The following is a 12,662-nucleotide window of genomic DNA, read 5'->3' on the forward strand; positions in this document are numbered from 1 at the left end:
GCTGCAATTGTGTTTTATCTTGTTAAGCGCACAAACCACTTTACACATGTGAGTTTTGTACTTTTATCTTTTATTTATTTCTAAAAAAAAGGAATTACGCTATGTTTGGTCCCTGCTTCTTTTCCTTATGTTCTTAAATTACCTATGGGTATATCTGGTCGGAGTTAAAATACCTTGCAACCTATGAAGTGATCACCTATATTTGAAGTCCCCCTGGTTAACTGCTGCTGTGAGGATCTGTATATAGTTGCAAAAGCTTGTATGATCCCCCAAATGTAAATTTGTGAGGATCCAACATCTCCGGTAAGCCTCCAATTCGCCTGGTGATGGTAACTTCACACGATTAATGTATGAATTTTTGAAAGGAGGTGTAATCTATTTCCTACATGCTTGTGCATTATACAAAGACATCACACACAAAAGACTCTGTTTTTTGGGACTTTGCTGTTTCTTTGTTTTTCTTTCACTTTATTACTTGGACATTTTCAGAAAACTTTTTTTGAGTCACTTATATATATAATTTATGTAAAAATTTATATATTCTGAGCACCACTTTATAGTGTAATTTTACACTTATAAGTAAGTTCTATGAGATTTATTAGTTGAAGTTGTAAGAAGCGCTACACTTTTTTATAATATAGTATACAGCAGTCTTGTGACTTCTATCAGCACCTGGATTGGCCCTGCGCTGATCGTAAGCACTCTCCCAAGAAAAAAAAACCTCTCGAGCAATACACACCAAACTGAGCATGTGCAGCCTGATTCCATGGACAGGGGGTTTAAAGTTGTAATAAACACAAAAGCAAACATTGTATTGCAGCTTACCATTTCTTGGATGTGTTGCTGTAGTTTTGTTTTTTAGGCTTTCTTTCCTTTATTTTCACCTGGTGATTTGGCCAGTAAATCTGTTTTCCAAAAGAACAAGCTCTCTTGTAGATGTATCAGTTACACGGATGAGACAAACCATTTTACACTGACAAGGGGGCTTACGATGATCAGCTCTATTCCAGAAGGAAAAAACTGTGGCTATTACAGTTCAGTTTCAATTTGTTAATATATAACAAGTAATCTGCTAGTACAACTAACATTGCCCTCCCCCCAAGAATGACAATGCTACTGTTCAAAGGTGCCCCTGTGCTCCTTCATCCAGAGTGGGGGGCACTCTAATACAGGAGATGTGTTACTGCCGAGATCACCAGCAGAAAAAGCCTATTAAAGAAAACAAATGCAGCCACATCTACCAAATTAGTAAGCTGTAATATATTACATTTTTGGTTTTGGGTTAAATACTGCTTTAATTATTCCATGCTCTATCCAATTCCAATATCCCCCCCATACAGCATAGCTCAGGTTAGTAAAGGGAGAACCAGACAATCTGTTGTACTGCAGTGTTCATGTGCTGTTAGGAGGAGAGGGGAAAGTAAGACAGAAATAATCTCATCAGTCTGCATCTACTTTCACTATCCAGTCACAAGCGTCATATTGAGCAGAGAAAAAAGCATGAGACCTGCCCTTCCAGGCAAGGATGTACTTGTATGGCAGAGCTATGTAAAATGCGTAAGTTGTGTAAAATAGACAGAGATACAAATCTTTTGGCATGTAAAATTTGTGCAGTTCAGCTCAAAGATATTATAATTTTGTACACAGATATCAGTTTTGCTTTTCTTTACAATTTTGATCATCTATTCTTTTACTTCCGTTTGTTTCTTGGTTCCTTTTTCTTTCATTAACATCAATCCTAGTTGTGACTTTTCTCCTCCCGATGTGTTTTTCTGCATGCCATATACAGTATACAAGGCGGGATGGATCCATGCTTTCATGTTGTTTACGCCAAATTCTGACCCTATCATCTGAATGTCGCAGCTGAAAATCAATCAATCTTCTATTGTCCAATTTTGGTGAGCCTGTGTGAATTATAACCTCCGTTTACTGTACTTAGCTGACAGGAGTGGGACCCGGTGTGGTCTTCTGCTGTTATAGCCCATCTGCTTCAAGGTTCGATGTGTCATGTGTTCAGAGATGGTATTCTGCATAACTTGGTTAGAACAATTGCTTATTTGAGTTACTGTTGTCTATCATCTCGAACCAGTCTGCCCATTCGCCTCTGACATCAACAGGGCATTTTCCTCCACACAACTGCTGCTCGCTTTATATTTTCATCTTTGCCATGTCTAGATGCCTAAATGCATGGAGTTGCTGCCATGTGATTGGCTGATTAGCAATTTGTGTTACCAAGCAATTGAACAAGTGTACCTAATAAAAGTGGCCAGGGAGTGTATTTTAAATAGAAAATTAAATTGTTGACCACTGAGAGATTTAAGAACAGCAAGGCATATATCTGGGCAATGTCAGCAAGACTAGAAAGTGGAAGAGTGGTAAGAATGTAGGAAAAATGTAGAAGAGTGTGTTGTGTAGGACCAAATTCTTAACAGGATGGGGTAAAGATACATTGTAGGCAAGCAAAACAATATGGATGTACAATGGGACAGTGGAGGCAGAAAAAAAAAAAAAAAAAAATCATGTATGAGCAACTGTGCTTTCTTCTTGTAGGAAGGAACAACATTTTACACTTCAGTGCTAATACTATACACTGTCACTGCACTAATGACACTGGGAAGGGGTTAACATCTAGGAGCAGTCAAGGGGTTAACTGTGTGCCTAACAATGTGTAATTGTGTAATATATACTGTTTTTACTAAATGATCTTTTTTAATATTCCCTGCAAAAGCAAGATCGCCTGTCAGTGTACAGCGCTCTGTGTCATTTACCAACACAGAACTCTTTCATGAATGACGAAGCCGATCAGAGGGTCCCGGCGTTCAATCATTGGCCAGGATCCGCTGATCGGCTTATGCTGTAACAAATCATAGCACAGCTAGGGGGATTGGCGCACACGCCTTACTTGGAAGCGCTGGTCATGTACCAGATATGAAATCCAGCACACAGCGGCCGCCCTGCCACAGTAAATGTGGGGCGGTTGCTAACTGGTTAAAGCGATTCTAAAGCACAGCAAACTTACATGTTGTGTGCAATATTTTTGCACAGAGCAGCCCCGATCTCCTTGTTTCGGGTCCCCTGCCAGTGCTCCTGACTTCACCCCCCCACACCCCGCTGAGTACCCCCATGGTAAACTGCTTGCTATGAGGGCACCCATGCATGGTCTCTCCTGGGTCAGCTCTGTGCATCTATAAAGACACACAGAGAACAGCCCCCTCCTCACTGGCTGTGACTGACAACAAATGGAGCCAATGGCTCCCCCTGCTGTATCTGAGCCAATGGGGAGAAAGAGCGTGCATCTGCTCTTTTGCACATTACTGGATCAAGAATAGGCTCAGGTAAGTATTTAGGCAGGGGGAGCTGCAAACTAAAGTTTTTTTTTTTTTTTTTTTTACTCTAATGCAGTAAGGTAAAAAATAAAAACCTTCAAGCTTTGAAACCACTTTCATTACACGTATTACAAATATAACAGCAGAACCCCCAAAAAAAAAAAACCCAGGCACCAGGAAAGGAGAGAAAAATTGAAGGGCCTCATTTCTGAGACGCTGAGCAAAAACTGAGCTCTGTGTTGCAGATGAGGGGATGGTTTGGCCACCACGGGTGTTTTTTTTGCACCTAATGTCAAAATCAATACCATTCATCATAAAAATCTGCTGTGTCCTTCAATAAAAAGAAGAGAAATATATAATTTAATAGAATCAGCATATTTAACTATTACATTGAATAGAGATAAAAAGATAAGAGACCAGTTGGTAGTCCAAAGTGTTTTCCAAAGTTTGCTACCAATGGTACATTAAAGCTTGTCTGGTTGAAGGCTTCTGTTCATCGAGGTCCAACAGACAGTATTTCCCCATCAAGAGTGAAGGCAATAGGAGAATGATATTAGTTTTGTTCAGCATATCCACCAGGAAACACCTTCATACAGAAGACTCTAGTCCTCACGCTTCTCCCGTAATCTGCTTGATGCAACATTGTGCCCTCGCGTATGCACCTATATCAGAAGACATTCCTCGGCCATTGTGTAGAATATATAAAATATAGGGTCACGTTTCATTTACTAACTTTGGATTGTTTAATCTTGGAAATATCTTTGCTACTAAGAATCAGAGCACCATCTCTAAATCTCCCGACCTGTCCATCTGGCAAAAATCCTGATGATCCTTTTGCTTTCCTTGATCTTCTGCAAAAGATAAAAAATAAAACAACAGTAACAAAAAGACTGAAATACAGTATTATAGTGACATGTTATTAAAATGAATATTGCCAAAGTGAAACCACTTTTCCATCACCATATATTTAACACAAAAAAGAGCAAAAAATAATGGGTTTAAAATAGGCTTCTGCTCATTCTGCAAGCCACTCCAATGTATTAATCAATCACATGCCCGGATATAGATTTATGTCCTTAAATGGTACTGGGCCTGTAACTAACGATTATGAAAAAAAAAAAAAATAAATAAAAAGAAGAGAGAGACAATTGTGTCTTCAAGATCTGTGTGCAGTGGTAAATATAAAAAAACAACTATATGGTTAGGGAAAGAAAACATGTAATCCACTCAGAGAATAACAAATAATAACAAAAGGAGATATACAACTATTAGAGGTTAAATCTGGTACCTATCATCAGACTCAAAGATCAAGATTTCTAATTAAAGAAAAAAAAAAAAAAAAGTTAAGACCTAAAACACTGTTTTGCAGATTTTCTGACAGGATAGTAATATAATATACATGACAGACTCCCTTGTGATAGGCAGGTAGCTGGATACAAGCTACCTGCTCCTGCTGTCCCTTATGCTGGCAATACATTTAAAAACTCATTTTAAGAACATTTGATTTTTTAATCGTTAGTAGGGTCAAATTGACGTTCGTTTTCAACCACAGTGACAGGAAAATTCGAAGGAGCCAAATAGAAAACTTCTCAATCAAATACATTTTCAGACAGTGCATGTGGTTTTTATTCAGAAATTACATTCATTTTAAAATTGAATGATTTGGACCAGTGTACAAAGCAAGGTCCATAAAGACATGGATGAGTGAGTTTGCTTGGAGGAACTTGACTGGCCTGCACAGATTCCTGACCTCAACCTGATAGAACACCTTTGGGATGAATTAGAGTGGAGACTGCGAGCCAGGCCTTCTCGTCCAACATCAGTGCCTGACTTCACGAAGGATGAATGGTAAAACATTCCCATAGACACACTCCTAAACCTTGTGGACAGCCTTCCCAGAAGAGTTGAACCTGTTATGGCTGCCAACGCAATATTCAACTCTATGGACTAAGACTGGGATGCCATTAAAGTATATGTGCGTGTAAAGGCAAGTGTCACAATACTTTTGACAATATAGTGTATAGTCATCAATTCAAAACACAATGGAGGCCACCACTGAATGGGTATCTTCAGTAGTACTATAGTTGAGTGGAAGAAGTGCAAGTTTGAACTCCAATGTGTTTCAACTTGCAGAGAGTATGAGTCTTCTTCAGAGGGTAATTGCAATGTTGAATTCTCACAGTGATTGCGAATACAAAAAAAAAAAAAATTTTTATATATTATATATATATATATATATATATATATATATATATATATATATATATATATATATATATATATATATATATATATATATATATATATATATATATATATATATATATATATATATATATATATATATATATGGTTGAGCGTTTTCACCACCAATAAACTCAAAGGTAGATAAAAGAAACAGCACAAGAGATACCCAAAGCTGCTAAAGAGACCAGAAAATAAAATAGGATTTTTTTTATCATACTTACCTGTAAAATCCTTTTCTTTGAGTACATCATGGGACACAGAGTTGGGCTACTATTAATTACCTACTGGGTTATAGTTCACCTCCAGGAAAATGGACACTGGTAGACCAAAATGTCTTCAGACAGGAAGTGATCTTCTATATAACCCCTCTATACAGGAAGTACTTCAGGTTTTGTAGCAAGCACTGAATCCTCAAAAAGAGGGCAGGGACCTCTGTGTCCCATGATGTACTCAAAGAAAAGGGATTTTACAAGTAAGTATGACAAAAAAAAATCCTATTTTTTTTTTCATACATCATGGGACACAGGGATAGGCTAATATTCATTACCTATTGAGACATCCCAGAGCAAAAGTCTTGAGGGGAGGGAGACCCCCTGCCAAACAATAGCCATCAGACCTTCTTGGGTCCTTTTGGTAAAACAAAAAAAAACAAAAAAATGATCCTCGGATCTCCGCAGCTCTAGACAAATAAACCATGACTGACCAGAGAACATCCAAGGAATGCAGTCGTCTCTCTTCTGCCGAACGAGGCAGAGAGAAAAGAACAACGGCAAAATAATGTCTTGATTTAAATGAAAAGGCTGACACTACCTTTGGCAAAAAGGATGGAACAGGTCAGAACACAACCCTGTCGTAGTGAAGGATCAAGTATGGTTCCCTGCACGAAAGGGCCGCCAACTCAGACACCCTTCTAGCCGAGGTGATGGCAATCAGGAAGGTCAGCTTGCATGACAGCAAGTCTAATGGAATTTCCTTGATAGGTTCAAATGGTTGTTTCTGTAACACAGACAGCACCAAGTTCAAGTCCCAAGGACACATAGGTGACCTAATGGGGGTAAGCAAACAAGTTGTCCCCTGCATAAAGGTTCAGATTGTGAGACTGACGACAGACAAGGGAGGCTAAAGGCCTTTGGAGGAATACCGACAGGGCCGAAATCTGACCTATGATTGTACTCAAAGCCAATCCGATTTCCACAGCTGACTGTAGAAAAGAGAATTCTCCCAATGACGTATTTCCAAGGATGCCATTTTCTGGCTTCACACCAAGCGATATAAGTCTTCCAGACCTTATGATAGATCTTCCTAGTGACAGCTTTTCTAGCATTCACTAGGGTAGCCACCACTGGTCCCGAGATGCCACAGTCCTTTTTAACACCCTGGCTTCAATAGCCATGCCGTCAAATTTAGAGAGTGAATTGGGGTGGAATATAGGACCTCGAGACAGTAGATCAGGGTGACGTGGAAGCGTCCATTACCCGTCTATTGTCAGTCTCACAATCTCTGGGACACAGGGCCTTCTGAGTCAGGCTGTTGCCACCAGAATGACAGGAACCCCTCTCTCCGAATCCTGCGCAACAAATGTGGAAGGAGAGGGATTTGAGGGAAAGCATAAACCAGGGAGTACTGGCTCCATGGAACTACCAGAGCATCTGCTCCGACTGCCAGAGAATCTCTTGTTCGGGACACAAACTGCTGTAGCTTGTTGTTGAACCTGGATGCCAGTAGGTCGACCTCTGGCCATCCACAACACTGGCAAATTTCCTGGAACACCCCTGGGTGTAGGGACCATTCCCCAGGGCAGATCTGCTGGCGGCTGAGATAATCTTATGTATCATGTGATTTTATATTTTTTAAGTTCTGTCTATCAGAAAATTTTTCAATAAACCATCATTGGTTGTATTTCACCATGCGAGGCGTTTTTTATGTTTTGTCCCTTTTATGGTGAATCCTCACGAGACTTCTGGCACCAAATTCTACAGTAATTCATGGTACGGAAACCTTACTTATCTTCCCCATCTGGATACTGTAAGGAACCCTAAGAGGAAAATAATATCTGGTCGGTACATTGGGGTGAGTGGCTGGAGCCCCCCCATAAGCTCGCAAGACGCACTACTATATGGTGGATGTGTCCAACCTATCTGGTAAGAGTATCTACCTTCTCTACTTGCCTATAATCCAATTTTAAGAGGCTTTGAAGTCTGAGAACGCGACAAGATATTTAGCCTTGAATGCCATCTGAGGACTTTAACAAAGCTCTAGATGCACCTGAGTGATTAAATTTTGGGACTGTTCCTAAATATTTTATGGACTTTTCCATTCACTTGTTTGTTAGATATGCACATTCTTTTTCACCTATTGAAATAGGTGCCTTTAAGCGCTGCACTAATTTATAAATATAGGCTGAGATAATCTGCCTTCCAGTTCTCTACTCCCGGGATATGGACTGCCAATAGAATCAGCACATGTCCCTCTGCCCAGGCTAGTATGTGGTTAACCTCCTTTAGCGCTTAACGACCTCTGTTATTGCCTTGGTGGTTTATATAGGCCACTGCAGTGGCATTGTCGGACTGAACCCTGATAGGACAGTCCTGAAGCTCCACCGTCCAGGACCGTAGGGCCTGTAAATCCAGGACATTGATAGGCAGGGTCTGTTCTGTCCTTGACCACTTCCCCTAAGCTGCGAGCCCCTCTAGGGTCGCTCCAGGGTTCTGATCCTGCAACCACCAGTTTAGGCTTAAGCATGCCCGAGGAGACAAGAACATTGGCTAATCCAGGGCTTGTCCTCTTCTGTTCCAAGCCAACAAGATGTCTTGTTGTAAAAGGCCTGGAATGGAACTGGACATAGGGCACTGCCTTGAAGGAGGACACCATCCTCTCTAGAAGACTCATACAGAGCCGAATGGAGGGTTGTCTGGTACCTCTTATCCGACGCACCTGATCTTTCAGGATACAGATTCTTACGGGTGGCAAAAATACCCTTGCTTGGACGGTATCTAGGATCAAATCTAAATACTTTAGACTCTGAGCTGGTCTCAAGGTTGACTTTTTGGGAATTTACGATCCAGACTAAGCTTTCCAAATACCGCACTGTGCATGTTATGCTCTGTTCTAGAGCCTGTAGTGAGTGATCTCTGAGCAGGTCGTCGTCCAGATAGGGTAGAGCAGCGTTTCTCAACGCCAGTCTTCAAGGCGCCCCAACAGGTCATGTTTTCAGACTTACCATTATTCAGCACATGTGATTTGATCAGTTTCACTTCCCTAGTAATTACCACAGCCGTTTCATCTGAGGGAGATCTTGAAAACATGGCCTGTTGGGGAGCCTTGAGGACTGGAGTTAAAAAACACTGGGTATAGCCACAAACTGAAAATTACGTTCCTCTACTGTAAATTGCAGGAACCTGATGAGGCTGAAAGATAGGTATGTGTAAAAACGCTCTTTTTATTTCAATGGAGGCTAGAAAGTCTCACATCTGGAGTGAGGCTACTACTGAGCGGACAGACTATCGGAAAGGACTGGATCAGTAGACACTGGTTCAGGGATCTTAAGTCCAAAATGGGCCTTGTGTCCCGGTTTTGTTTTTGAATGATAAACAGGTTAAAGTAAAACCCTGCACCTCTTTCGGGTACAGGAACCTCTACAATCACTCCTTGATGCACTAAATGATGTAGTGCCTGAAGAGATAAGTCTCTTTTTGGAGGATCCGAGGAAATGCTGGATCTTGGAAATCTCTGAGGGGGAACTCCAGCTTGTTACCTGTCGGATATAGTTGAGGTGACCCACTCGTCCTGAACCATTGTCCTCCAAATGTTTGCAAAGTGCAGCAGCCTTCCCTGCCATCCGATAGAGTGGGGGCGTCCCCTCAAAAGGAGGGCTTGGTGTTGGGTTTAGAAGGGTTTTAGACCCAGGGCTTTTTCTGGCCCTGGCCTTGCAGCTTGCCCTTGGCTCTAGTGCCCTATTGGCAGTGGAACTGCCTTGGCGCTGAGAAACTCGAGGAAGCAGTCCCTGAGGTTTTAAAAACGAGGGACACCTGGTGCTTTTCTTCACAGGAAGTAGAGAACTCTTCCCTCCAGAAATCTTTTGGCTATATTTGTCCAAATGATCAACACTGCTCTTCCACAGAAACAGTAAAGGGAGTATGCATTGACATCTTAGGACATGAAGAGGTTACTAACAGGATCACCAAGCACCAGAAAAAAAAAAAAAAAAAAGAATAAAACAAATGCAGCCATCACATTTAAGTGCTTGTAAGCAGCAACATTTTATATTTTTATCTTGAGTTTAGTTTTACTTTAACTATAATGTAATCATAATGTCACCCCCGCCCCTCTCCATCTCATTCAATCAGAGAACACTTTGCAATCAGTCAGAAAATGCAAAGCATCCTCTGAATGCCACCCTTGCCAAGCAGCCAACCTCCTGTGTTCAGAATGCAGCAGGTCAGCCACTCAGCACAGGACCCAGAAGCAAGTGGAGAACACTGGGGTAGTGGCCAGGTATTGTATATACATATTTACATTCGTCCAAGCTGTAACTATATATAAATTAGCCATACCTGGAATTAATTTCTAATGTGTGAATCAAAGAGTTATATAGTATGGAGAACAATCTTCCTACAATAACGTAAACCCCATACAAACTCACCTGCCATTCTGTGTTTGTTTCGGTTTTTTCTTTACTGGTTCCATACTTTCCTAATTTTGGAGAATAAGGAAGATCATGGTGAAACTAGGGAAAACACATCTGGCACTAACGATGTAACATACCAACAGAAAAAGATTATAATTTCCCTGTTAAAGTGGTTGTAAAACTCAGACATGAAACATGAACAAGGTACATTACAGCCTTCTACAGTGCGTACAAGCCTCAATCCAAAGCAAGCAGTTTCTGCAGAGTCCACAGCCTTCCAGAAGACCCCCACCCACCCCCAGCAGGTTACTGACAGCCTCAGCTCTGTATAATTCCCTATCGCAGTGTGTAGAGTCAGTGTGTACCTTCCCTCACCTAGGTTTCGCGTTTCACTGGGCTCTGTGCTCTAGTGCTGCAGTGTGTGACATCACCTCACCTATTGCTTTCTACTGCTGGGAAAAAAAAAAAGTTTGATCAGTGTGTTTTATAAGGCTACGTACATCGTTACATAGTAGGTAAAGTTGAAGACAATAGTCCATCTAGTTCAACCTATGTAGGTGCACATGTGTCAGTGTCTATAATAATTTTCCATATCCCTGTATGTTGTGTTCTTTAAGATGCACGTCCAATAGTCGCTTAAAAATATCCATACTCCGCGCAGCCACCAATTGTGGAAGAGAGTTCCACATCCTTATTGCCCTGACAGTGAAAAACCCCCTGCACAGTTTAAGGTTAAACCGCCTTTCTTCCAATCTCATTGTGTGTCCCCGTGTCCTCTTACATTCCCTGAGACTGAATAGTTTTTTCTTATGCTGGGATTACCATTGAGGTATTTGTAAATCGCTATCATATCTCCTCTCAAGCGTTGTTTCTCCAGCGAGAATAGATTTAGTGTCTGCAGTCGTTCCTCGTAATTGAGGTCCTCCAGTCCCCTTATTAGTTTTGTTGCCCTTCTTTGGACTCTCTCCAGTTCCAGCACATCCCTTCTGAGGAATAGTGACCAGAACTGGACAGAATACTCCAGATGTGGCCGAACCAGAGTTTTATAAAGTCTGTGGTAAGGTTGGGTGGGCACTTGAATAACAAAGAATGGGTTTAGAAAGCATAGCCTATCACTTTAGGCAGTTCCATAATAGGGACCACTCTTTGCTTACCTTTATTGGTATGGATAAAATTGATAATCATTGGAGGGGCAATGATATGTGCAAAGCTGTATCACAAAATGAAACGAGGTGGATATATGAATTATGTAGTCTGCATCCACAGGGAATGAATTTAGATATAGATTTAAAATGTTTTTTTTTTTTTAACCAATTATTAACTAACTGTTCACATAAAATGGTATTTAAAATCACTTGGGGTGGGTGGGAACTGCTAGTATCCATTGGCATAAAGCTATTTTTTTTTACAGACTTTAATGTATTTCTATGAGCCTGCTAGCATTCTTCAGACATAGGGAGGATTTACAGTGCCTTGCGAAAGGCTTCGGCCCCCTTGAACTTTTTAACCTTTTGCCACATTTCAGGCTTCAAAACATAAAGATATAAAATTTTAATTTTTTGTGAAGAATCACCAACAAGTAGGACACAATTGTGAAGTGGAACGAAATCTATTGGATATTTCAAACTTTTTTAGCAAATAAAAAACTGAAAAGTGGTGCGTGCAAAATTATTCGGCCCCTTTACTTTCAGTGCAGCAAACTCACTCCAGAAGTTCAGCGAGGATCTCTGAATGATCCAATGTTGTCCTAAATGACTGATGGTGATAAATAGAATCCACCTGTGTGTAATCAAGTCTCTGTATAAATGCATCTGCTCTGTGATAGTCTCAGGGTTCTGGGAACAAGGAACACAAGGTTCAAGGAACACACCAGGCAGGTCCGGAATACTGTTGTGGAGAAGTTTAAAGCCGGATTTGGATACAAAGAGATTTCCCAAGCTTTAAACATCCCAAGGAGCACTGTGCAAGCAATCATTTTGAAATGGAAGGAGTATCAGACCAATGCAAATCTACCAGGACCTGGCCGTCCCTCTAAACTTTCAGCTCAGACAAGGATAAGACTGATCAGAGATGCAGCCAAGAGGCCCATGATCACTCTGGATGAACTGCAGAGAACTACAGCTGAGGTGGGAGAATCTGTCCATAGGACAACAATCAGTCGTACACTGCACAAATCTGGCCTTTATGGAAGAGTGGCAAGAAGAAAGCCATTTCTCAAAGATATCCATAAAAAGTCTCGTCTAAAGTTTGTCACAAGCCACCTGGGAGACACACCAAACATGTGGAAGAAGGTGCTCTGGTCAGATGAAACCAAAATCGAACTTTGTGCCCACAATGCAAAACGATACGTTTGGCGTAAAAGCAACACAGCTCATCACCCTCAACACACCATCCCCACTGTCAAACATGGTGGTGGCAGCATCATGGTTTGGGCCTGCTTTTCTTCAGCAGGGACAGGGAAG

The 12,662-nt window shown here is 41.1% G+C and overlaps 1 protein-coding gene across 1 annotated transcript in view; it reads right to left on the minus strand.

The window, feature by feature from the left end:
- Positions 1-3,658: 3,658 nt before the first annotated feature.
- The window catches only part of FSAF1 (40S small subunit processome assembly factor 1), a 30,539-nt gene continuing 21,535 nt past the window's right edge, over positions 3,659-12,662 (minus strand). Inside the window, exons 6-7 of the mRNA XM_077486280.1 lie at positions 10,216-10,265; positions 3,659-4,177 (exon numbers count right to left, since the gene is read on the minus strand). Of these exons, the coding sequence (XP_077342406.1) occupies positions 4,048-4,177; positions 10,216-10,265 (180 nt within the window). The 3' untranslated portion in view covers positions 3,659-4,047. The remainder of the gene's footprint in view (positions 4,178-10,215; positions 10,266-12,662) is intronic.

This window comes from Lithobates pipiens, unplaced genomic scaffold, assembly GCF_037356315.1.
Source record: "Lithobates pipiens isolate NorthernLeopardFrog02 unplaced genomic scaffold, aLitPip1_a1.2 Scaffold_18, whole genome shotgun sequence".
NCBI classification, from domain to species: Eukaryota; Metazoa; Chordata; class Amphibia; order Anura; family Ranidae; genus Lithobates; species Lithobates pipiens.